The sequence below is a fragment of the Falco naumanni genome, chromosome 13, assembly GCF_017639655.2.
Source record: "Falco naumanni isolate bFalNau1 chromosome 13, bFalNau1.pat, whole genome shotgun sequence".
Lineage (NCBI taxonomy): Eukaryota > Metazoa > Chordata > Aves > Falconiformes > Falconidae > Falco > Falco naumanni.
The window spans coordinates 5686860-5713025 of record NC_054066.1 but is presented as its reverse complement, the minus strand read 5'-3'; the positions used below and the strand labels follow the sequence as shown (position 1 = coordinate 5713025).

General features: G+C 52.3%; 2 protein-coding genes across 8 annotated transcripts in view; one reads left to right on the top strand and one right to left on the bottom strand.

Annotated features, from left to right (window-relative positions):
- The first annotated feature begins 3032 nt into the window (after positions 1–3032).
- On the top strand, positions 3033–19242 carry MAP6D1 (MAP6 domain containing 1). Of its 2 annotated transcripts, none has more exons than XM_040613666.1 (3): positions 3033–3640; positions 14437–14554; positions 17151–19242. In XM_040613666.1, exons 1-3 carry the CDS (start codon positions 3141–3143, stop codon positions 17175–17177), a joined length of 645 nt encoding a protein of 214 aa, XP_040469600.1. In that variant the 5' UTR covers positions 3033–3140; the 3' UTR covers positions 17178–19242. The 2 variants fall into 2 exon arrangements, with proteins under 2 accessions (XP_040469600.1, XP_040469599.1); XM_040613665.1 differs by having other exon boundaries at positions 3036–3640; positions 17100–19242.
- Positions 19243–22048: 2806 nt separating this feature from the next.
- Positions 22049–26166, bottom strand: part of YEATS2 (YEATS domain containing 2) — a 49983-nt gene continuing 45865 nt past the window's right edge. For 5 of the 6 annotated variants that reach the window (XM_040612624.1, XM_040612623.1, XM_040612626.1 and 2 more), the window contains 2 exons: positions 25994–26067; positions 22049–25169 (listed from right to left, as the gene is read on the bottom strand). In XM_040612624.1, the coding sequence (XP_040468558.1) occupies positions 25061–25169; positions 25994–26067 (183 nt within the window). In that variant the 3' untranslated portion in view covers positions 22049–25060. The remainder of the gene's footprint in view (positions 25170–25993; positions 26068–26166) is intronic. The other variant, XM_040612625.1, reaches the window with a different exon arrangement.

The window sequence follows — 26166 nt, the reverse complement described above, 5'->3', positions numbered from 1 at the left end:
GCAGAGGCCAGAGTGCCACTCAGAGACCGGAGTGCCACTCGTGGGCTGTCAGACCCACTGGGGCAGTGTGGTATTGCCTTCCCCAAGCTGACAAGTGGGCACCGTGGCATTTTCAGGCTGACGGTTCAGAGGCAATACCTGCACTTCCACTGGATTCTTGGCATTGTGGGGGCTCACAGCTCCTGAAAAAACAGCCTGGAACTGCCAGAGAGGCTTGGAGGTCACCGTCTTTTCAGTCAGTGGCTGTGGTTTGAGGTTCTTGTACCTAAGCTTCACCTGAACCAACAGCCTTCACCCTTCTAAAGGCTCAATACCTGATTCTTCCTCACTTACAGAAGCCCTAAAGGTATTAAATATCTGTTAAAGTGGCCAAGCAGTGGGTTTCATGTCATTTTGCACCTGAGCTTTTGTGTTGCATTGTCTGCCAAAGGGAAACACTATCTTCTCCGGTCCAAAATGACTCTCAGTACTCAAGTCAGTCAGACGAGGAATGGCCTGGAGTTATGACAGCTCACGAGTAAGATACCTTTCTGGCAAGCAAGTGTCCTTGCAAAATCTGTCATCAGTATATGCCCGTATCTCAGTATTTAGTCACCCCTTCGAATGGCAAAGAAATGAAAAGAATGAACAGAAACCGCCAAACCCAGGGGAAAATATAAAACAACCAAAAGAAAACAGCTACCTAAAGCAAAACTAACCACATGGGACGACCTACCCACCCCCCCCACCCCCTTCTCAAAGAGCTTATTAATCTGAATAAAAATACAATGTGGTAATTATGGGGACACCTGGCAGAGACAGCAGCTAGTGTTTGTGTAGGAAAATAGCAGTAAGTATCAAGTCGTGGTTAATCATGGGGGGACAGAACCCTTCAGCCTCTTTTCAGTGGCTTTAAGAAAGTCCGCTGTGGCCTTGCCATGTGTAAAGAATATTTTGTTCCAGTGCTGTTACGTGCTCTATTGACATTTCAGTTTAGCCTTAGAGCAAACTGCCCGTTGGAGCTTTCAGCCGCATCCCTGGCAGCAACAGCTGTTTTGCTTTCCGATTTGGTGGCTTTCCTTCGTCTTACAGTTGCAGTACCACCCCCCACCCCACCCCCCAAGCTTTTAATCATGATAAATCTCTTCTAAATGCAGACAACTTTTTAATCTCATCCAGCTTCTTCTGGTTTCCCTGTCTGAGACAGCCTTTGTGCCAATTTCATCCTACGAGCTATGATGAGCAGCTGCTCAAAGCACTCCCTGATGCTGTAGGTGGGCTCTGAGACACGAGTGCCAGAGCTGAACTCAGTGCTAGGAAGCGGCAGGCACAGGGAGAGCAGAGCCATCTGATTTATTCTCCCATGCATTTTGCTAAGTCAGGCCTCGGAACAAGGATCAGAGCATCATTTGTACTGTGCCAGTGATAACAGATGATACGGCGGATGTTCTGTTTTCTCCCATGGCTGGGAAGCTCATTTCTCTTTACCAGGGTGAAGTGTTCTGCGCTTCACACAAATATGATTTCATTTTAAAAATCACTAACTAGAGCAGAGTACTGCTAGAAAAGAAGAGCAGCAGAAAATGAGGAAATATCTTCCTGCTTATTCCTAAAAGTAAAACGATGTTTGTGGGGGTTTTCAGGCAAGAAATGAAATGCAGCATCCACTATCCCATATGTTACTGCATCAAGACTTCTGTGTGGGACCAAAGCGTTGTTGCCCGAAATTTCTGAGCCTCCTTGTCCTAACTGACACGCATGGCAGGGGCGTGACATCAAAACCACTAGTAGCACCAGCAAGTGCCGCATCAGGTATTTAGGACAACAGGATCATCTGCGAAGGAATTTCTTTCCACCCCTTGATAGCAGTGTTGCGAGGAGAGGCCGGCTGCCTCCATCGTACCCACCTCCCCATCCCTCCTCCCCACCAGAAGCAGGCGCAAATCCAGACCGAAGCCTGAGGTGTTGATGCGCTGCAGATATGGACTGCTCAGCTGAAATAAAGCGGCACATCTCTGCTTTTCAAGTTCCCCTGCAAAATTAATTTCTTACTACATTCTACCAAGTATCCACCTGTAACTAAGCTATCACATTCTGAAATCAAGTACCTGTCTAGTCAGCCTTTAAACTGGTGGTTTTCTAATAGGTGGCTCCTCCGTTTATCTGCATTCCTCACCTTCCTGATGTTTCACAGCAGGGTGACCCACTGGGAGATCCTGCTTCCTCCATAACAACCCACTGAACAGGGAATCGTGGAGGAGCGTTATGGCCTGGAGCCACTTCTTATGCAAGATGTCAAATGGGAAAAGCCAGACTGATCCCCAATGTCATCCTGCCGGCATCGGTGGGCTGGGACAGGGCTGCTTGGGTTGGAACCAGAATGTGCAAGGGAAAAGCTGCAATTCCTGGCCTCTGGCAAGCAGTAAATGAGGTGGACCATATATATATAAGGACCATAAATATATATATATATATAAAAGATCTATAATAGATGCCTGGATTTTGGTAATTAGGTATTTTAATTTGGCCATTTAGTGTTTTTAAACGTGAAGTGGTGAAGCTGTTAATGGAGATGGGGGGTGTTTGGAGGGGTGGGTGCTCTGCACACCGTCGTGGGACGCTGCCCTTGCCCGGCTGCCACCTCCCACACACGCCGGGTTCCGCCGGCAGCGCTGCCGCTGGTCACAGCGGTTACGGCTGAGCGCAGTGCCAGCCCGGCGGGGCTCCGCGGCTCCCGGGGGGGCTCTCGGGCTCCCGGCGGGGCTCCCGGCACGGCCCCTGCCCGCGGCTGGACACGCCACGGAGCCTCCCGGGAGCGGCGCGGGATCCCGCCGTGCGGAGCCGAGGGGGCGGGCGGGCAGGGCCGGTAACCCCCCCCCCCGGGCCGGGGCAGGGCCGGTAACCCCCCCCCTGGGCCGGGGCAGGCATCTCGGCCGCGCAGCAGCACCCGGCCCCGCGGCTTCCCCCGCCCGGCCGCCAGCCCCAGCAGCTGCACGGAGCTCCCGGCGGCAGCCCGGGTCACGTGTGCGGGCCGTAATCCCGGCGAGGGGGTGTCATTACCGGGGGAAGGGGGCGGCGGGAGGAGGGGCTGCCGCCGCCGATGAGGGCTGAAGCCGGGAGCGCGGCCGGCTGCGGGCGAGGCGGGGGCTGCGGCCGCCGCAATGGCCTGGCCCTGCATCAGCCGGGTGTGCTGCCTGGCCCGCTTCTGGAGCCAGCTGGACAAGTCCGACCTCTCCGTGCCGCTCACCATCCACAACTACTCGGACATCGAGGAGCAGGAGGACGGGGCGGCCCAGCGCGGCGGGCCCCCCCCGCGGGGCAGCGCCCGCCCGCCCGCCCCGGCCCCCCGCCCGCCGCGGGACGCCGCCGCCGGGCAGCCGGCCGGCCGCAGGAAGGGCCGGGCGGTGGGCGCCGGGGAGCCCTTCGCGGCGGAGACCCAGTACCGGCGGGACTTCCGAGCGTGGCCCCTCCCGAGGAGGGACGCCTTCCCCTGGGTCAGCGCCAGCAGCGGCGGGAGGGACGGGGCCGCCCCCCAGCCCGCCCCGGGCCGCGCCGCCTGCGCCCTGCCGGGCAGCGGGAGGCCGGCGGCGGGCGGCTGCGGCGGCCCCGAGCAGCTGCGGCCGCGCTCGCAGCCGGACGGCGCCCACACCACCTCCTACAGGTAACCGGCCCCGCCGCCCGCCCCGGCCCGGGGGGGGCTGCCGCCCGCGGGAGGTGCGCCGCCGCAGCGCGGGGCGGGGGTGCCGGCGGGGGGGGGCTGGAACCGGGGCGGGGGGGTGGGACGCAGCCGGTCGCCAGAGCCGGGTCGGGGCCGGCGCGGGGGGGCGCCGTCGGTGTGCGGGGGGCGGCCGCGGGGCGCTGAGCCCTGCCCGCTGCGCCCGGGGGGGAGCGGGGGGGGGCGCCCGGAGTGCAGCCGGGGGGAGCGGGGCGTGCACCCCCCCGTGCCCGGGCCGCAGTGCCCCCAGCCTGGCCGTGCCCCCCCAGCCCCCCCCTCCGCCCTGCAAAACTCCTGGGCTGCCCCGCTCAAGGTGAGGCACGTTACGCCTCAGAGCCTGCTCCAGGGGACATCCCCCTCCAAACGTGCCATTTAACGGGAAAAACTGTCACCAGCCACCTTTCCCAAAGAGCCTTTAAAAATTATTAAGAGCCTTTTACGTGGTCGGTGCCTTCCTTTCCCTGCGGGCGCTTGGCTGCTTACAGACATTTATTTTCTGGAACGAGCCCTCGGGATGCGCCGGATTCACCCCTTGTTCCCACCGACATCCACCACGGGCGAGCGGGGACTCCAGCCCCTGCCGGGCTGCTGTCGGACACGGACACGACGCCGCTTCCACACCATTACCGCACGCTCCCTTGTGATGGTGTTTGGCAGGTTTTAGTATACCTACGAGGTATATTAATAGAGCAATTATTTTTATTCCAATAGATTCCCTAGTATTTAGATGCTTCTTATCCGTTATGTACCTGGGAGATGTTTCTCCTCATAATTGCAATTCACTGGATTATTTATCACAGCGCTTTTAAGACCAACACGCTGGGGGCCTCGGGAAGGATTACAGGCCTGGAATACGGGGAAATGTGTTGCTGATCCCACTCCTCCCAGTGCAGGCAGCTGCCCTGCTACTAGTGCAGTTAGGGTACGGGCTCCGGAGGGATCGCTGCAGTGCCTGAATTAATGCACTATCTTTTCCCTTGCTGCATCTCACAGAGCAATGGTTGTTTTTGAGGAAAAGCACTTTTCAATTGCAAAGCAGCGCAGGAATTACTTCAGAGAAGCCTGCCTCGAGCAAGCCTAGCCAGGTGTGTGTTTCAGACACACATCCATCTCCACGTTGAGGTCGCAGCCTGACCCCAGAGCAGGGTGCGTTAGCCTGCATTAGAGCTGCAGCTTCCCTACGGCTGTTGCAGTGCTCAGCAAGGAGCCCCTTCTCACAGCCTTCCTCCCTCAGCCGTGGCTGTTCTTACACAGAGCTCTCGGCTAGTCTTGGAAGAGCAAGAAGTTTATGTATCGCACAACAAAGTACCAACACGCAAATCAAAACAAGTTTTCCACAAAGTAAGACTTCAAGGGAGTTGAGGAACTCCTCGCGGCTGACAGGAGGAGAGGTGCGGGATGAGGATGGAGGCACAGGGCAGGGCAGCCACAGCAGCGCAAAGTTCTCTCATAAAGTCCTTAAGGTGTTGGAAGGCGGTACGGTTACAACTAGTGCAGACAGAACTATACGAGGCAAACCACCTTCATCTTATTCTGGTAACTGCCCACAGTTTCTTTGAATTATCACCTCTCACAACATTGCAAATTTAAGAAATCCCCATGCCACCCAGCACACCAGAGTCACAACAAGCAGCAGGAGAAAAGTCCACAACAGCTTCACAGGCTGCAGAGAGTCTACTTCGATTTTGATTTGTTCCTTTTTTCCTTTCCAGAACAACTAACCAGGTACTTGGCAGAGTTACAGGCATTTTCAGTGACGCTTGGGGCACTGGGTTTGCATTTGGTGGCTTTGGTCACGCCGCAGCCCCAGGAGCAGTGCCGGGGTCTGTGGCAGGGCAGGCATCATCCCCAGCACACCCGCCTCCTGCAAGCCGGGCACTCGCAACCGCAGCGACACCGCCGCCACCACGGCTCAGCCCTCCTTTCCTCTTACCTCCTGGTTTTCCAAAGGCAGCGTTGCAGTCTGCAGACGTTTATCTTCAGGAAGCAGCTGAACAGCAGCGTTATGCGTTGATGTTCTTCATCATCCTCCCTGTTGAAGGCCAGAAGGATGCTGCTTGTGTGTTAAGCCATCCCTGGGTGGCCGCATGGCCCTGCTGCTCCAGGCTGCGCCCACCCACAGGTGTGGGTGAGGGGCAGGTCAGCTGTGCTAGAAGCAGGGCTGGGGGGCTGTTAACAGGAGCAGCTGATGAAGGCTGGTGAAGCACGTTATGTCTTTAAGGGATTTGGCAAAAAGGGAGAGTGTCCCCTGCACAGAGACATGCAGGCAGGGACCGAGGCAGGTGGATGGTTAGAGAGGAGCCAAGGTGTGGGAAGCACTTTTTTGGTTATTTATGGTGACTCTCATTTCCTTGCTAGGAAGACCCTTGGGGAGATTCCCCCTTTTCTGCTGTTCCAGGAGTATCAGCCCTTCCCTGTGGCTCTGCCTGGGAGCAGGGAGGGTGGCCCTGGGGAGCCGTGCCCGCTCCTACAAGGAATGGGTCCGTGGAGCCTGGTGTGCCACTTGCCCACCATGAAGGCTGTGCTGCAGGACGGGCTCCTGGTGGCCAGCAGCCCCCGGCTGCGCTCTGTGACCCTGCCTGGGCCTGCTGCAGGTGAAAGAGAAAAGGTCTTGAAGGCGGGGAAGGACTGGGCTTGAGCAGGACAGTGCGGAAAGGTTGGGGTTGATGCATGGTCCACTCCAAGCTTTCACAAGCAGTAGTGGTTTTATTGCTTAATTCTGTAAGGTGCTAGGTGGGTTTTTTTAAGATTTTGTGCTTTGCTGCTTTTTAATCCAGGGATGCTGATTGCAGGGTTCTACCACAGCACAGCCTGTTGTGTGTTTCTGTGAAGCACCCAAGTGTCTTTGTGAGACCCCGGTAACGTTCAGCACCGTTTGGTTTGACAGGCTTTTGTGCATCAGGGCACTGCTCCCCTGAGACTTCATTCTGCAAGTTTCTGTTACATCTTCTCTCCGCACTCTTTTATTTATTTATTTATTTATTAAGCTCAGAAGGGAACTGGGCTGCATACAAAACTGGCTGTACATGGTGCAGCCAGCCAGCCTGACCCGGCGCTTCCCAGAACTAAACAAGCTTCCAGGATCAGTGACCAAGACCAATCCCATTCCAAGTGACTTCTGCGGGAACTTTTCCATGAGCAGCAGAAGGATAAAGGCGGAGGGGGTGTTGGAAGAATACCTGTACCTGTGAGGAAGAAAAGTTATTTTTAATTTTGAAAGAATATCTCTGTATAGAGCAGAGGGACAGCACAGCTGCCTGCCCTCCAAACTATTGCCCCATGTCCCCAGATCTTTGGGGTGGCTCCTGTCTCCAGTCCCTGGATTTCAGCTGGAGTTCTGCAGGGTCTGACTGAAGTCAAACCCCAGCTGGGCTACCCGAGGGGGAGCTGAGGTGACCAGCTGAGGCAGGTGGATACAAGCCGCACTTGAAAGGCTAAAATGGGATGTGCTCCGACTGTGTAAAGATCCCAGGGACTGCTGCAGAGGCTTGCGAAAGATTACACCTTCCTTGATGCTGGAGGAGGCAGGAGGGAGTGCTGAGCGGCCCCCTCTGCATCTTCCCAAGGGTTTGTCCTTTGGGGTCACGCAAGTGGCTTCTCCCTTCCAGCAGCAAGTTGCAGGTGCTGTGTACTCCTGGCTCTGCACAGGATTAATGGTACTGCTAGGTCCTGATTGCGTTTAGCAGACATTTTAGGAATAGGTAAGTGCTTTCCTTAACTCCCTTCTACAGTGGACGAGACAAGCTGGTGCTGTCAGCAGGTATCTCCAGCTGGCTCTGTTCTCTGGATGTCGTCTTACCTTGTTAGAAGGTGATGGGGATGAAGGCACAACCTCCCTGCTGGGGCTGGTATTGCTGGGAGGAGAGCCCCGGTCCAGGCTCAGCTGTACTTCCTTCAGTCACTCCAGACCTCGGTTTCCCCTTCGGTAACCTGCCAGCTTTTGGAAAGCACTTCAGCGTGTAAGTGAAAACGTGGCAGCAGCGCTGTGAGCGATGGTTTTGGCTGCTCTTCCCCCACCCGTTGGCTTTGCTTGTATTAGCGCTCGGGGAAGGGGAGTTTCTGTGACATGCACAGCACCAGGTCTCTGCAGTCGGTGTTTCTGCGCTATGAGTGTTTTGAGCAGGCGTGAGAGTCGAGAGCGCCCAACTTGTTTGCAGGTGGGAGTCACAGCAGTAAAGCAAACCAAACCGGGGGCTTTGGATCAGCAGGGTTTCTTGCTTGCCCAGAGCGAGCAGTTTTGTTTTGATGAAGACACGTAAAGAACTGGGGTCATTAAGTGGAAAGGGCCTGATGTGCCATTGCTAATGATTTTGTGAATAGAGGGGTAGAAGATCCCTCAGCAAACTGAACTCCCACCTTCCTGCACGAGTGTTCAGCACGTGCTGTTTGTTGCGCCCTGCCCGTGGGGCAGAATCCTCCTACCAGGGGAGATGCTGCTGAACGAAGGGGAAAGACGCTTTTCCCCATAACTGTGGATGCAGTCACAGAGCTCGTTGCTTGGCTGCCTGTGCTATTCACCTGCCTTCAAAGCATACTTGTGCAGAAGGGCAAGGTGAGCTGTGGTGATTGCTTCTCATTGAAAAGCATCTTAGTGCAGTTGTGCAGAAGAAATCAGAGAAAACACCTGCACTCGTGTTCAGCATATGGGATCGTGGTACACACCTGAGCTGGCAGGGTTAATAGTACTGCGTATGAGGAGCTCCATCCTTGATCCTTAAAAGATATTTAAATGAATGCTTATCCTCAATAATAAGAGTAAAGCTTTTGTAATCAAGGCTTACAGTTATCTTGACATTCTTAAGTATCTTGCTGCTTGGGGAAATTAATAGTGAAGCCCCTGGTTTTGACGCTATTTAAGAAGTAAGCTTGCTTGGTGCAGGCGTTGGGATGGATCCAGAGACTTGCAGTGCGCTGCATAGCCTGGCTGGGGGAGGGGAGGGCTTGGGGGGGGACAGAGGCGTGGGAGGAAAGAGCGAGGGGGGCTGGAAACAGAGGCTTAAGAGAGAATGTTTGTTGTGCGAAGTAACACTGCAGAACTGCAAGGGGGGAAGATTCAAAGCTATTGCGTAAAGGTAGGAGGAATTTTCTCTACTCAAAGTGTATCCAAACTTACATTAGAGGAAAAGGGGAAAGAATGGGAAGTGGGATAATGCCAGAAGCCAAGACCCTCAGAGCTGCCCAGAGCCCCCAACTCATGGGGCTCCACTGAGGGGGAAGCGGCTGCCTGTCCCAGCACACCACTGGGAGTGCTCCCCCCTCGGGGCTCTGTCTGTGAGCAGAGCGAGTTCCCCAAACTCCCCCTAAGACAGCGCTCTGAGACTTCAGGGCGTTCTCCTGGCCTTTCAGTCCAGTCTTATTTGCTTCTTCCCCGTGAGCTAAGAGCCGCTCTGACCACTGCCTGACCTTGGTACACTGAGAGCCGGGGTGGGAAGCAGCCAGGGGTCTTCTGTGTCCCTCCTCTCTGATCCCTGCCTGCTGGTCTTTACCCCTCTAGGTTTTTTCCCATCAGCTTTTCCTTTCCCCCATGTCTGTCCTGGCGCCGTGCTCTTTGCCTGGATCGGGGAAGGGGCACAATCTGCTCCTGTGCCCAAGGCTTGGAAGGGCCCCCAGCCACCCCACCGGTGTCGGACACGGCTCAGAGAAAGGCAGCGTAACCGCTCCATCACCCGGGAGGGCTCCTGGCTTTGTCCATCGCGCAGAGCTCTTGCTGCTGCCTCCGTGGCTCGTAACATTTGCGGCCCACCGCTGACGAGGAGATGTGGCAGCAGCCTGGTCCCTGCAGGGCTTTGCCGTGGGCACCCTCAGCCCATCCTCCGGGAGAGCGAAGGAGAACTGCCCCCCTGAAGTGGCAGAGGCACAGCTGTGCCAGGAGTGGGCGAGGAGCCGCGTCCCAAACGGAGAGAGGTTTCACACCCCACACCCTCTGCCCGAAGCCTGGCGCGCCGGCCTGGCTTCCCCCGCAGGCACTGTGGGCAGCCTGTGCTTTGGAGAGGCACTGAGGGACCCCCAGGCTGCGCACCCCTTTCCTTCTGAAGGGAAAACGGGACGAATGCTCGTTACGCTGCTTCTCTCTCACGGGCGTGCTGGGTAGGAGAAGCAGGAGGGCAGCAGCAGGATGAATGCAGAGTGGCTCTGGCAGTGTGGCTCGGAGTTACGTTCGGCTACACAGAATGAGCCTTTTTCTCCATTTCTTAAACGAGAAATGGGATTGTAATGCAGCAGCTCACAATCGTGTGAAGCAAACCATGCCACTTAAACGAGAAATGGGATTGTAATGCAGCAGCTCACAATCGTGTGAAGCAAACCATGCCATAAAGATGAGGTACTAAAATGATGGTACAGCTGTGATGGCACTGGTGGTGTACTGCGCGGCAAAGGAACGCTATAAACGCTGTAGGTGAATCTGGCTGGAGATGGCAGCCCCAGCATCACAAACAGCACCGTCTGTATTTCTACCTTCTGCCTCCCCCTGCCCAACAGAAACGCTCTCCAGCTCAGTGAAGTTAAAAAGCTTTCTAGGTTTGATTTTCACCAGATCAGTGAAATAAAAAAAGAGTTTGCATGCAGCTTTCTCTGCAAGGCCCGAAGACATTTGTGAAGCACATGAAGCGGGAAGGGCTGGAGGCAGCACAGGGGCCGCCAGCCGCATGGCTCGTGGCACCCAGCAGCTTGAGCTGCAGCAGCAGCACGTTCTGGAAGGAACAGAAGGACCAGTCCTGGATCCATCATTCCCAAATCATGCCCTGAAGTCTGCGAGGCCACACGGTGAATTGTGGTGGGAGCATCTCCCCCCGCAGCCTGACCCCCTGTGGATGCTGTCTGACAGCCCTGGTCCAGGCAGTCCTGCTCATCCGGGAAGGGAGATGGCACACACACAGCGCTCTTCAAAGCTGGGCTTCGTAGTAACCCCCTGGTAATTGACAGTCCAACGTGTTGCGTTGTTTTTTTTTTTGTTCCTGGCATATACTAATAGCTGTGCTCCCACTTGCTCCATTTCTCATCACCACTGGGGGTTAAACTGGGTCCCCGCTCCCCCCACCACACTGACCCAGACCTTTCCCTCCAGGCACATCCCAGCATATTACAAAAGAAACACCTTTCCCCAGGCCCTATTAACTGATTATGAGAAACAGCAAAGAAACAATCTACAAAGCAGTGATTTATGCGATCAAAGCTGTTCCACAGACTAACGGGGCATCCACCTGCAAAAAGCTGCTGCTTATTCCTGGAGTGAGTCGGCGGTAAAGAAGCCGCAGTGTTCAAAAAGAAGCCTTTCCCTTTTGATCTCCACAATTTTCAAGTCTGCATACAACTTCGGAGGCCTTTTTCCTTTCACAACCCCGGTGCTTTAGTACTTACAAGTACCACTGGGTCATTTCTATTCCTGCAGATCAAAAATCTCACCTCTAGGTTGTAACAGTGGCGAACAAAACAGAACCTAAAGAGAGCCTGGACATGGAGTTACGGGCCTGGAGGCTAGTTCCCCTCCGCTGCAGGTCCCTGCAGCCCCAAAGTAACCTGACTGCTGCTGTCTGGGGACAAGGGGAGGAGGAGGGATACGGCAGGAAGGACGAAGATGACGTCTCCAGCAGCAACAGCCAATGTCTCTCACGTCCATCCCCAGCAGCAGCTGGATGGCACGTCACCCTCTGCCCTTCTCCATGCCATTTTGCTAATTGCCTCTCCCACCATCCTGTTCTCCTGCCAATAAGTGCTACTGGTGTGATCCGGGACCACGCAGCACCCACCGTGCCTGTGGGGAAGGGAGGGAGAGGCAATGCACCGGCTGAGCCGGGCGTGATGCTTCCTCAAGCACAGGGAGCGAGTGTTGCGCCAGGGAGCACAAGGGGGAGGACGACTAAACCTTGACACCTTGAGCGAAGTAACGTTAAGGACACGTCATCCCCCTTCCCCAGGCGCTGGGTGGCTCATGCATCTTGACTCCACTCGTGACTCCAAGGCTGATGTCAAGTCACAACTCTGCCGGGGCTCGTGTTCCTGCTGGCTCTTGGCTGTACAGCGGGAGACGGGGGCAGTGTCCCGCAAGCTGAAAGACAGAGTGACTTCAGTTAGCTGTACTTTCTGCACCAGGGGTTATAATTTTCTTGTTTCGAGTTCCCCAGCTCCCAGAGGAGGTAAGTCGGCTCTGTTTTGCCCAGCCCTTCCCAGGGGCTCAGAGTCCTGCGTTTGCACAGGGGGAGATCGGAGATCCCGATGATTCCAAACAAGAAGCGCCGCTGTGGGTCTGAGCCGTGACTCTATCTGCCCTCACGTTTCTGTTTCTGTTTCCGTGGGGGAAGGCAGCATCTCCTCACTGCACGTAGGTGCCTCAAAAGGCGGTTTGGCCATCCAAAGGCTGAGAGGAGAACAGTTTGGCTTCCAGCCAAAGCGAGGGCCCCGTGTTCCAAAAGGGCTGCATTTGGGGACCTGCCAAATCAGCAAATGATCTGCTACAAAGCAGCGGGACGGCGCTGGCCGGGGAGCCGGGTGACACAGGCATTCATTGAAAGCCGGGGAGGCACTCCATTGCAACAGAACGCAGCGGGGAGACCGGCCGGCACAAGGAGGAGTGGTTAGGAATGGATGCCACCAGCATCCTTGAGGCAGTCTGGCTTTATGTGGGGTGGCAGGTTCCAGTTCCTAGAAGCAGCTGGGATGTAATTGGTGGCTTTGTACCATTTTGCTGGTCTTTTGCCCAGTAGCTGTTGTGCCCTGCCTCCAGCTCTGCGGCACAGCAGAGGTCAGATTTAACTCTTAACTCGGCGTTCACACGCGCCTGGGATTCCCTGCTGAAAGGTTGCCTTCCCGGGGCATCGCTTGGCCAAAATCACGTTTCTGCAAAGGAGCTTCCTGATCCTGAGCAGCAGGAGCTGCACCGGGAGAGCTGCGCAGGCACCTACCTGCTGCCCGAGCAAGCCTGAACAGCAAGGTGCAGGGAAGGCTCAGCATGGGGAGAGCAAACCGAGCACAGGCAATGCTTGCAGTGCACATAAACAGCCCTGACAGGGGCTTGGTTTTGATTTCTGGAAGCTCTTCCGTAAAGCACTATCTGTTACTGGGTGGATTTAAGAACTCACCCCACCTTTGGTCAAGCTGGCACGCCGCTGTCAGCCCCGGCCGCGGGCTCCTGCCTGTTCCCTTGTGCCTGTGCCCGTACGCCTCTGTCCTGGCAGCGAACTCTGTCAAGAAACAGTTACTTATTTTTTTTGTACTTTATGTTATATATATTTATATATATATATGTAAATAAATATAAATATATATAGAATTATATATTTTTGTATTAATATTAATATTTTGTATTAATATTTCTGCTTGACTTAAACACGGTCCAGGGTCATACCCTCTATCTACAAATCAACCAAGAAAAGAGGCAGCGTTTTAAGGTCGAGTTTATGTTTAGAAATCAAGCATAAACCAGGCAGTGGATATTTTGGTAATATATTTAAAAGGATCAGGAGCAAACTACACATTTTAAAATAATACTCCGTACTTAGACATTTTAGATAAGATTTTAAAAAGAGGAATTTGCAGCTACTATCAAAATAGCAAATAGCATGCTTGGGAAGAATTAAAATCAGAGAGGCTGTGATCAAAGCTAAGCCCAGCACATTAAAACACAACCTATTTCCCTCGCCTGGATGTGGCTCAGGACTTGATCTTGTTTGACCCTGCGTATAAGCAGCCAGTGAGATGCAGTTGTTATTTAAGTATGCCGGGGTATAAACATAAAATTGTCCCACCTTGCTTAGCTGCCTCCCCTTTGGTTACAGACGCCGCCTGAGCTTGTTGCCAGAGACGCAAACACGAGCAGAGCAGGCTTCTCTCTTCGGAGAGCAGATGAGCCAGCTCAGCTCACCTGGCTGCTGCTGCCGCATCCCAAAAGTCCTCACGGAGGGGGCATTAGTAAAGCCTGTTTGTGACAAGAGGTGCAGAGAAGCAGAGGGAAGGGTGACAAGAGGTGCAGAGGGAAAGCTGCAGGAACGAGCGGGCAGCAGAGCTGAGCCAGACCCTGCCACGCTGCTCGGCAGCGTGCGCGAAACGTGTGCTGCCCGTTTCTCAGATGTCACTGCTCCCAGGCTAAGTCAGCCAAGTGCCGCCTTCTCAGGCATCATCAAGCAAAGTCAAAGCACTTGCCCCCATCTGAAGGAAAATCATCAGCGGAAGCATCTGCCAGCTGAGGTGGCGTCTCCTGCGGATGCGTTTCAGACCAGGTTGCCACAGCTGCGAGCACAGCACACACCGGCCAGCGTGCCCGCTGTCACCAGAGCTAGGGCCACGTAGGGACCGCCGGCAGCCTCCCTCCACACACGTGAGCAAGGCACTCGCGGCCCCAGACCACAATGTTTTGCGCTGTAAGTGCCCGACGAGCCAGTGTTTTACGTTGTAAGTGGTCAAGGAGCTATCAAGCAAAAAGTAACCCTGACTTTTTCTTACCCAGGAGGAAAGCACCGAGCAGCTCTGGGGGAGGGCACATTTTGCCAGGAATAAAGGAAGAGCTAAGTCAGGGCAGCAGTCAGCCCCGGCTGTGCCCTGCCGCATCTTGCAGCCTGGGCTGTCTGACCGAGGCGGGCCTCTGGGCACAGGTTGTCTTTTATTCTCGGTGTGCCTTAGACATGCTCAGCCTTACGAGCTGATTGTAACCAGCCTTGCCTTCTGGCTGTGCAGCCGTCCTGAGCAGAAGTACCCCTGTGAGTATGTTGCATTTCACAAGTTCTTCTGTCTTGACAATCTCATTTCAGGCAAGAGTATCGCCCATGGACCGGAGCAAAACCATCCAAGCCTATAAAGACAAAGCAAGGCTTCACTATCCCAGAAGACCATTTTGTTCAGGAAACAAGCTACAAGGCAGATTTTAAGGTAATTAACATTTTTTAAATTCCCAGATTTTTTAAAATCCCAGTGTCAATGTGAGTAAAGGATGCATTAGATTAGGAGCTGCTCATTTTTTTTATCGATGTGGTGCGTGTAGCATAAAGCCGTGTCCTCACTGACCACTCTTGTCACTGCCTGTCGGGTAACGTGGCCATCCCTTGCTTTCAGAGGGATGTGTTAGAGCTGTCATACCGTGACTTACCATAATTCAGCCTGAGACCAGGATTTTAAACTGCATGACAGTCAGGGAGTTAGAGAGTTAGGGTTCCCTCCACTGGATACCCTACGTACAAGGTGTGCGTACCTCTCTCTCCGTGCAAGGTGCATCGCACACCCCTGCACACACGCAGAGCGCTCAGTGTGCGCTAGCGTTAAGGCTGTAGCACGAGATGAAACCTCTGGTGCTAACACTGGCCATGGACAGAGGTGTTTGCACAGGAATGTTTGCAGATCGCTAAGGAACAGCGGACAGGACAGACCCCCCGGCAGCAGCTGCCCCCGCTGCCAGTGCTGAGGGGGACACAGCTGTGGAAGCAGCCGCACAGCTCCTGGGCCTCTGAGGCTTCCTCGGCATTTTTCTGCAAGTTTCTACAACCAGCGTTAAGATCGTTTTCTTGATGAAATACATCTCAGCATTGCTGAAAATCCCACAAGGGAATGTTCTCTCTGTACCCAGCGTTCTCCCTGGCAGGGCCCCGCTTGCTCCCCGTCCCCACAGGGAAGCAAAGCGCATGCCAACAAGGCTCTGCTTTAGCTGCTTTTTGCTCTGGTTTAGCTGCTTTTTGCATCAGACCACCAAAGAGAACAGCACTTCACACAACCAGCCACTAAAGCCATGCACAGGCTGCGCTGAATGACTTGGAAAGCAGAGCTGGGGCGGAATTCCCCAGCTGCGGCGTGCTGTGCCAGTATGGGTAACGGCAGCTACTCCAGGGCCAAGTGCAAAAAGTAAATCTTTGCCTTGGAGAAGGCAAGAAAGGAGTGTTTAATCAGCAGAGAGCCAAGTGCCTCGTCCGCAGAGGATTGCTGGCACACTGCTGCGACAGGGCACACGATGGGTATATCCAGCTCCACTGAAAGTGGGACAGTGACCTCAGGCAAAAGAGAATTTGCAAACCTCACCCGACTCCCTCCTTGCTCTGAATAGTCTGGGCTGCTCACTGTGGTGCAGCAACGGCATAGAGGGTATTTAACCCTAAACCTTGTATTTTGACCCTGCAGGGGTAAATATAGTGTCTTCCTATTTGGCAGATAGGATGCAGAGGAGAGGGTCCTAGAGGAACCCCTCCAAGTCCCCATACCAAGTCTCAAGGAAGGGAAAGAGAAGACTGGCATCCCAGACACAAAGACACGCCACCACGGATGCGGCACTCCAGACCGTGCAAGCAAAGATCCCGGTTCCTGGAGCCCCAGGGTACCACCACGGCCCCTCTGGCAGACACTGTGGGGAAGGTGTAGTCTGGAAGGAAGGTGGTGCCGAGGAGCCACCAGTCCAAAGAGAACTCAGCCTCTCCCTGGTTTACGCTCGGCAACTGGGACTTTCCCTCTTGCCTGAAGCCCACGGCTTTGGCTGGACACCCGGGAGTCAGGCGTACGCTGTGTCCCGACAGCCTGCAGGGAAGACCCAGAGCGCTGGTGCTCCCCAGCTCCCGAGCTGTGCACAGGCTGCTTGTGACGCTCCTCCTGTTCCTTAGCATGTCAGATGCATCCCCAGAGGAATGGAAAAATCAGAGCAATGAAACAACAACAAACAAGTCGATAGCTTTCCCTGCGCTGCCTTTGCCTGTGCAGCTAAGGCTGGTCCTGTCCCAAATCCTTTGGGTTTTAAGCATTAGGGAAGACAAAAGCATGCAGGTGCCCTTCGTGCCTCCGTACAACCACAACAGCTACGCACCACCTGGAGTTCTGGCTCCACAGGTGTCAGAAAGAGCAACCTCTGTTAGCTCTGCCCTTCCCAGGCCGCAGCAGTTTCCATCCTTATCCAAGTCCTTGCAACTCCACAGCCTGGCGTGGCCAGGTACCCATTTATCCCCTGCAGGTACCAGAGGTGCATGCCCCTGTTTGCAGCTTGTCGCCCCATCCAGCGGAGCGCCCTGACAGACCCTGGGTGGCATCCTCCAAAAGACTGAGGACCAGGCATGCACCACTGCGGTGCCTCTCGCTGAAATCCTGCAGTGAATTCACGGTGACGTTTGTAGAGCACGTGAAGAGGGCAGCTCTCCATCCTGCAGGATGCCTGCATCCTCCTCCAAGCCTGCCCAGCCATGGTGACCCCATCAGTCCGCACCCCTCTGGGCTCCAAGGGCTGGGTTACAACGAGCCCCTCCTCGGTGGTGCAGCATCACACGTGCCCTCACATCGCCCCGTCCACTGGGGCCGGGCTCACCGACACCCAGCCAAGAGCTGGCGCTGCCGGGCAGCGGCACGTTACAGGGCAGGCAGGTCCCCGCAACGCCCCAGATCCCCCGAGCTCTCCGGTCACTCGTACCCCACGTGGCACTAATGTTTCTCTCTCCCCTCACCCCACTAGATCCCAGAGGTGAAGACCAGGTTCTCCCCCAACCCCTCTGCTGTTTTCCAGGCGCCGTCACGGATCCTCAACGTGTGAACCCGCACCCTCCTCACACGCAGGCAGCTTAAACGCGGCGTTTCTGTTCAGATCTATCACTATGCAATTTTCATGAGGAGTGTTAAGATCAAAGGACTGGTATTATCAAAAGCAGCTTCGGCGATTAATGATATGCACCCACACACAGACTTTCTGTTAACACAACAAACCGCAAAGCGCTTGGTTCAAAACTGGCAAAACGCACGGCGAGGAGCGACCTCGTTTTCCATGGGAGCAGGGTCATTCCTGCGCCAGCTGGCGTCGTGTTGGGAGAGCGACTGTGGGCAGCGAAGGCAGTACTGCAGGCAGCGTCCCCATGCGCAACTACACAGGGCGGGAGGGAAAACAATCACAAGTGGGATGGATAATTAAACCCCTCCAAAAGAGGTTTATTTAGCAGCACCCTCTAAATAGGCCAGTGAAAGACAGGGAGTGTCTGGCTGACTTTTGAGCTGCTTGAGGGGTTTTGGAAATAGGACCTCAAAGGGCATCCCCAGAAATCACAGCATCCTGAAACAGGGCTGCTCTGAACCTCCAGGGTGGTTTTAGGAGCTGGAGGAAGCCAGCATCGCTGAACTCCTAAATAAAGCTGGCGCATGCAGTGTCTTGTGGTTTTAAGGCTGGAAAGCTGGGTGCTTCCAGAACTGGTGGGCTGAGCAAGAGCGAGAGGGGACTGAGCTTCGGGAGAGACACAGCCCTGACAGCGACGCGCCAGCCCGCCGGGAGAGCACTGGTGGGCACCGCCGGCTTGGCACCTTCCAGGGTCCAGAGCATCAAAGATATTTATGTAGTTTGTATAGCTGTCAGGGTGAGTGTAAATATTGTACATGGATTTTACCTAAAGCGATGTGCGATCCTTTAACAAAAAGGACATGCTTCTACTTTCAACACATGCATATGCGAGGTGGAAAATATTGCCTTGAAATTCCTAAATTATTGCCTGTATATTGGTAATGCTAATGCTAGGAACAACCAGAAGCGAATGTTACTTAGGAACTCTTCTCAAAGACAAATGTCACATAGAATGTAAGACATCCTTCATTTTTAAGATAGGCCATTTCAAGTGTCATTGCTCTAAAGCTGATTTTTTTTAGATTAGCTTGCATTTAACTTTTGCTGAGGTATGCCTGTTTTAAGAAACCATTTTTTAGCCTTTGTCCTCAGAGACTGTAGTGAGTTTACAGTTTCTATCTGAATGACTTATGCAATATTATTAGACTACTGCTCATTTAATGGTTTTACTAATTATTTTGGGGGAAAAAAATTAAAAACCTTTTACTTTATGTGTTTGCAACACGTGTGTTAGCTAGAACGAAAAGAAACTATCCTCAGACTTGAACAGGGATCAGATCAGACACTCATTCATCTGCAACAAAATAGACTTTAACGCAGGAGAATCTGTTCTTAACCTTCCTACTAGCTGAAGTCTAAGGCACATTTAATGATCTCTGGGGACTTTGCAAACATGTATGCATTGCTGTTAATTCCCATAAGAACAATTTTGGAACTGCTGGCATGTGGATAATGTTTGGAATCCAGGCAGGCAGCATCTTCTCACTGCACCGTGTGAGAACAGAGGGATGCCACCTCTGGTCGCTGCACTAGTGGGATGAGAACAGGCACCATCTGCAGTCAGCCGTGTTGGGGTGGGACAAGGGGTGGCACTTCCCACACTCCCCTTGGGCCCCAAGGAACCTACAGGAATACCAGTGCTCGCCAAAACAATTTTTCAGGAGATTCATTTTTCAGGAAATTCATTTGAAGCATTCAAACTGTACTAAAGGTTTTGCATGTTAGATGTTTCTAAGAATTCAATCTGCTTGTTTAATCTCTTTATAATGTTTTTAAGAGTTTTGTTCAAGCAATTTAAGTTCATTTCAATCCTGGACTTTATTAACAGCAAAAAAAAAGAAAAAAAAGATAAATTGTCTATTCAGTATCTCTTCTTAATTCATTGTATTTCTTAAAAAAAACAACAACCCAGTTGTAAACAAACTGGTAATATAATAAGCTTGTATTTTATCAAATGGACTGGATTTAATTTAATAAATTAAAATGTATTTTGGCTATTGGTTCTTTCCCAAATATTTTTTTGTTGTAGAGCATAACCCTCGAGTATTCAGCCTTGCAGGACAATTTGTTGCTGCATTTCTCCCTCGCAGAGCAGCAGGGGCGGGGCACACAGGACAGCAAGGAAGGTGTCCAGGAGATGTGCGACGGCATTTGCAGCCGTTCCTTACGTTCCTTACCCCTCAGGCTTACCTGCTGGCACGGGCCCCTGGCAGGAATGGCTTCCAAGGCACGTTTCAAGCTGTGGCCCGACCAGGGATCTGAAAGCGCAGCTGCTTTCCAAAGGAAAGCTGTGGCTCTGCAGAATTCATAATCACTTCGGGGATTTTTCCCAGACACTTGCAAAGGGAAAGCAAACTATTCAGCAAGCAGTCCAGTGGCGCGGAAGGGAGAAGGGGACAAACCAATGATACCAGTTTGCCACATTCACTATTGAACGTGAGAGGCTGGATCGACCCCGATACAGGTGCCATACTCTCCAGGTCCCCTCTCTGTGGTGCCCACCGTGCGCCCTGTTAATGGAAAGGGACAAGAACTGCCCTTTCACCCTTTTTCCCTCCGCCATCTCACACGGATTACGGGGAACTAGCGCTTGCTTTGAATTTTAACAGAGACCATCGCCTTACAGTTGCTCCCAAGAACATTTTAGTGAATAAAGGTGCCGCAGGTACAACGGGCTTCCCTGGACAGCGTGCTGCCAGCTCTTCTAGCTGTGCCTCGGACTTCCAGGAGAAAGCCAAAGGCTCACGAGCCATTGCCTGGTTCCAACGACAGGAGAGACAAACGGAAGGAAAACCCAGCAGGTACTTACCGTGGCAAGGGACAGGGTGATGCAACCGGCTCCCGATGGCTGCGGTATGTGCGGTTCTGCCCGGAAAGCACCGCCTCGGCCAGGTTGAAAGGTACCGCACCAGGTTCCTCTGAAGAGGGCAAAGCCACACAGGGTTTGCCCACGATGCCAGGACTGCTTCCAGCGCTGCTCTCACACTCCTGTTCATCTTCTCAATTACTTTGGGTTCACGTCCATGTCCATTCAAGGCTTTCCAACTGTGAATCACACTGCAAACAAGGGTTATTTGACACATGAAGAAACATCCTTTAAAAGGAAGGTTTTACACCTGAAGCATTGTAATTTACTACCTATAGGGCGACACTGAGTGTGCTCATTTCATTCCATCTTGCTGACACCTGGCCTGCTGGGATGCTGAGAGCAAGATTTGTGCCAGCTGCATCCCCTGTGCCATGAAGCTGTGAGCATCTGTGCTTCCATGTGTTCAGGAGAAGCTCTGGCATGGGAAATAACCCCGTTACTCAGGACAGCTCATTACCTGAACTTGAAGAGTTCACAAGCAGCACATTCATGAATTGTCTGCTTTCATAAACTGCACCTTTCTCTTTGCATTGCACTAATTCATGGAGGATGAACAGTTGGATGAAAACCTATCACCTCTGCCTTATTCGTACCCATTTTCTCTACCTTGGCCATCACAGTAACGTACGACCCTAAGGACCAGCCTGGCTTGCCACAAACGGCTGTTGGTGCCACGCAGCGCAGAGGCTGGGTTTGCTTTCAGGGCAGAGGTGGCACAGAAGGGATTGCTGAATCCTTGTTCCTGGTGGCACAGGCTCTGGTGGCACCAAGGCTGCACCCTGGGACCCAGACACGCTACTTGCTCCTGTGCCAGCTCAGTGTGCCCACAGCTTTGTTTCTGAAGCGGATGGTCCAGTGCCTTGGGGGCACACTGCACCTACCACCACGTCCCGGAGATGCGGTCAGCCACGCAAGGGCAGGGCTGTGGCAGCCAGGAGGGGAGGCACCAGCACCAAGGGCCCAGCCAGCTTCCTTGGCCACCTTGGTGTCATTTGTTTGGCTCTGGCAGCGTAAAGGCATGGCAGCGTCTGCTCACTGAGGAGGCACTTTTATGGGATTTAGTACAAACAAGAATGAGTTTTGCAGGATTTTACCATTAAGTTTGCTCATAAGCGCCTACAATTCCTCCCCACAGCCTGGGGAAAAGGACGAGTTAGCTTTTCTTACTTTTTTTCTTCCTTTTCCTGTCCGTATCAGGTGCCCGTGAGCGGGAGCTGGCTGTGGGGTCTCTGTGAGGAGCGGCTGGGGGTGCCAGTGGCCCCAGGGCAGCCGATGGTGGGAGACCCGCAGAGGAGCCAGTGTTGCCCCTGTGAGAGGATGCTTAAGAAAGCAACACCTGTGCCTCTTGTCGGGGGAGAGGAGGTGGGAGTCAGGAATGAAGGACTAACAGTCAAGTCTCAGGAAAAAAAGGAGTAGGGGGAAAGGTGTGGGGGTTTTTGTCTTTGTTTCTCACCATCCAGCTCTGTTCTGAGGGACGAGTTCAAGTAATGTTCCCCAAGTTGAATCCGTTTTGCCTATGACAGTAATTGGTACGCAACACCCCCATTTTCATCTTGACCCATGAGCTTTTTGGTCTTATTTTCTCCCCTGTTCTGTGGAAGGAGTGAGAGCAGCTGGGTGGGCGTCTGGCAGCCAGCCAACACCAACCCACCAGGCTTCTCCATCTTCCATACAAAGCAATTACTTGCCGCTTAAACAGGCTGCTCTGGAGGATGAAAAGCTGGAGGAGCTAAGCTTGCCGTGCTCCTCTTCGCCCAGCCTCCAAACCCAAGAGCTTTTCAAAATAACTCAAAAAGGGGAAAATTTCCTTCAGATCAGTTCCCCAACTACTGATTTTTATCCAGCAAAACACTCTGAATATACAGAGCACACAAAAGCCTTTGGATTTGGAGAAACTTCAAGTGACAGGTGACAGTCAAGACAATCCTAGCACAGCTAATAAAAGAATTTATTGTAAACATACGTATCTTACACAATTATACAGTATAATACAGATAACATGAAGGATTTAAACACTCAGCATTACAAACAGGGGCAATATTTGTAAAGAGATCTTTAACTTGCATCAAGACTCTTTAGAAAGCCAGAGAAATATACCGTAACATTTCAACACACCGTATCACCTGTAGCGTTCCACACACACCTGAATGGGTGCACGAAACATCCACAGCCTCCAACTCATCTCCAAGCAATTCCCACAGGAACCTCTCACCGACACATTTTTCTCCCACTGCTTTTCAAAATTCAAAGAACTTGTTGCAAACGTTTCCTACATCTGAAGGACTAAACACATGTGTTATTTTCTATCTGCTTTTAACAAGTTTTTCTTCAGCAAACTTAATGTGTTATTAATATAGCATCTCCTAGGAGAGTAACCTGTGGTTGCTCAGAAATGCAGCAACAGACCTCCACTGCAAGAACCTCGTTAAGAACAAGGGGCATTTTACCTGCCTGCTTCAGGGCCAAGTTCAGGACTCACTCTGAAACTCCACTCCTCACAGAAAAAGCAGGACACAGGCAAGGAAGCCACAGTTTGCCAACAGATGCCCAAAGACGAGCTCCTGCATCCTCAAGAGCTGCTCTGGGCGTATCGACATCCCAGAAACGAAGCCCACACGAGACGGGGGCTGGAAATGCACGTGTCATTGCAGAAGATCATAGCACAACTGAGTTTGCCCAAAAGGCTGTTCCCACTCAACCTGCAGGCTGTCACAGCGATAGTGACAGATATCTTGAAAATGCACCCCCCCCCCCCTTTTTTTTTTTTGTAAAAGCTGCGTACAGGGGTGCCTGAAAGCAGCACGGATGTGGAGGTCACTGCAGCTCCCCAGCTACCTGGATTCCTCCCAGCTCTCAGCACTGAGCTCAGACATAATCGCCACCGCTTGGCTCCTTCACACTGGCCTCAGCTGAAAAACCTCACGTCAGGGCTGAGCTGCGCACTGTACTTGTGCAGGCAACCCTGCACTCAGGTCACCCCAACAAGCCGGGATTATCTTTTGAATCCAGAGCATCTGAAACGCCCTTTCTAGGGGGCATTTAAGTCCTCTGAATACTGTTTGCATTTCGTCCATTGGTCCCATTTCCTATACTCAAGGGTTAGGTTCTGCCACTCGTATATTCGTATACCTCCCTGCTAGCTCTGTGGAACTGAGAGGGAGTTTCCTGCAGACCCTAGTTTTATTGAAGGTGGAGAAGACAGGCAGCATCTCATCCGAGGTACATCGTACCTTCCTCAGCCTAAGAACTGTCTCAAACCTATGCTACTCTCCTCGGAAGCCTGAAACCACCCTCTAACTGACCTGTCTTCCACAGTTCCTGCACACTGAGTTACCATCACCTGTCTTCCAGCCCCAAAAAAGCACCAAAAGATAACATTTTGAAGATTTCTGTTCCTACCCCAGGCCAGGAAAGATAACTGTAGTTTAATGTTTATAAAAGGCTTTGTATTGTCAAAGCACGGCACCAACAAGAGCGAGGCCTCAGTACACCCCTGTGAGGTAGGTATCCTGGCTCCCCATGCTCAGAGATGGGGAAACTGAGGCACAGAGTGATTAAATCAAAGGCCATGCAGCAGATCAGAGACCCAGCTGAGATCAGCGCATTGGAGGTTCTGGCTGTTTGACCCAAGCTCCAGCCACATGACAGCACTGCCTCACAAAACAAGCACCCTGAAAGCATGACAGTCCAACAGGAGTCCCACCAGCTTTACAATGGCTTATTCACACCACTAGCAAGCACCCATGGGGCAGGACAAAAGGGTGGTGGATGCGGGGTGGTCAGGATGTTGTCAGCGAAGCCTTCTTCAGCGAGGTGTTGACAGCCAGGCTGCAGATGTGTCTCCTACACCAGTGATGTTCCTGAGACAGGTAAGTGCTGGGGTTAGTAGCAGAACTTGGATCTGCAGTCAAGACATCAGAGGAGCTCCCCACAAGCAGCAAATCTCTGATGTTTTGATCCTATCAGGCCTCTCTGCGTTGAGCAGAACTTAAGCCAAAGTGGTGCTGCTTCCACAGCACTTTATAATCCAAGCTGATCATCAGCGAATGCTGTCAAAACATTAAGACTTGTACAACACAGCTGGTCACCTGCCTTCCAGCACACTCCAAACCTGCTAGCAGCCTGAGGAGGCACTCACTGAGCCAAGCAAAGGGTTTCAGCCAGTCCAAACCCACAAACACTGAATACTGGCCTCGTGCCTCTCCTCTCCCATGCAGGACAAGTGGTCAGTCTAATCTTACCAAGCCTGACCATGGTTTGTTCATCCTGATTGAGCATGTGCCAGTCTAGCCTTTCTGTGGTGACCAAGAAACCTCCACTAGAGAGGCAAGGAATTTGGTTAGGTGATACTTAGCTGCATAAGCTCATCATAAGTCTACCCAGCTGTGTTCTCAGTCACATATATCACACTTGAGCAGGACTGGCAGAATTTGTTGCAGCCATCAGCCTTCTGTTCACCCAAACCTAACCAACCCACCCACCCATCCACTCAAACAACCCACCTCTAAAATCTGCCTTCAACTTTTCTCATATCCAGAGTGCCAAAGCAGCTATTCTGCCCACTGCATGGGGAAACAACTCATATGCAGACTGCATCAAAAAGCATAATTTCTTTTCTTTAAAAAAAATGTTCCATCTCATCAATACAGCTGTCTCAGAGGGACCAGGCCTGTGGAGTCTCTCACAGCTCGCAACTCGATGCAAACTGACAATGTTTGTTCAGCCACTGAACATACACTTACCAAGTAAACACTGACATTTAACAACTTGATTTGGAACAGAGCATCATTTTGTTGCATTAAGGTGCATCTTTAATTGGAGGTAACAATCTAGTAGCCCAATGTTATAAATGTATATAATAGTGTCCTACAGAAATACTGGATTTGTCAACCCAACTTCAGTCATAAATCCACCTTTCCTGTAGCATCTTCTCTGCTCTATTTCATTGTTCCTCATTTAGTATCTTCATATGTTTGTTTGTGAGGAAGTCAAGAAAGGGAATATTACAGATGGCTTTGTGAATATTCATCACTGTGATCTCTCTTGGAGTCCTGCAGGGAATGCATCAGAGATGCCATTATAATACATAAAAAGACACGTGTCCATCAAGCAGCAAATCAATAAATTTACTAACAGAGGGGAGTGGGGGAAGATCAATTGAAAAAAAAGGATAAAAGAGCAGGTGTTAGAGCAAGACAGGAAGAGCATTAAAATGTCAGAACACACACAAAAAAAAAGACAAATGACTGGGGGAAACATCTTGGGCATTGGGACAGGGAAATCAAGTGCTGAAGCATTAATTCTTGAACTTCTATAGCACAACTATGTACATATTATATATATATTTATATATTGCATACAAGTAAATATTTAAACTAAGCATTTTCTCGTAGTGTGTCCGTCCCCCCCCCCCCAATTTCAGGCTATCCCAAATCCTGCTGCTAAACAGAAATCAAAATGAGGCCCAAGTGTTACCTTAAAAAAAATCACGTGAGCCTGAAAAAGAGTATACTGGTAAAATAAGGAGATTATTTAGGTTGTTTAAGTTCTGGCAGGCCATGGCTAAGTTGTCTACAGGGTAACCTGAGATGGCCAAGAGTGAGAAAGTCCTTCCAACATGGCTCTGTAGGAACAAGACATCTGTCTTTGGGCATGGCAACACCAGAGAATCCTGCCTCAGTTTTTCATGTTGTTTACTTTGCCACTATGGAGCTAGGAGATGACAAACCCCTTTATAAGGCTTGGATCCTCCCAGAATATAGTTCAAATTCCCTCATTCACATGGTCTGAGCCACACAAAATCTGACTTAAGTCCTCAAGCAGTTCAGCCCTTAATGCTGGCATAAGTGGTCCAAGAGGAAATAAGCTGCCGTACCTGTTGTGAGGAGCCGTCTGGTATGCCACAGCTAGCGCTTGCCGCAGGATATCACTCATAAGCTGTTCAGTGGCCTGTGACAAAAGACAACATTAGGAGACAGTATTACGAAAAGAGGAAAGAAACATGCTGTTTGCTTGAGTATCAGTGTAAGGGCAGCTGAATTCCAGCTC

What these genes read in the sequence shown, in the direction of transcription:
- MAP6D1 (XM_040613665.1), top strand. Translation starts at nt 3,141, where the DNA reads ATGGCCTGGCCCTGCATCAGCCGGGTGTGCTGCCTGGCCCGCTTCTGG. An exon ending in GCCCACACCACCTCCTACAG is followed by an intron (nt 3,641 to 14,436) that starts GTAACCGGCCCC and finishes ATCTCATTTCAG; the next exon opens with GCAAGAGTATCGCCCATGGA. An exon ending in GCTACAAGGCAGATTTTAAG is followed by an intron (nt 14,555 to 17,099) that starts GTAATTAACATT and finishes TCACCCCACTAG; the next exon opens with ATCCCAGAGGTGAAGACCAG.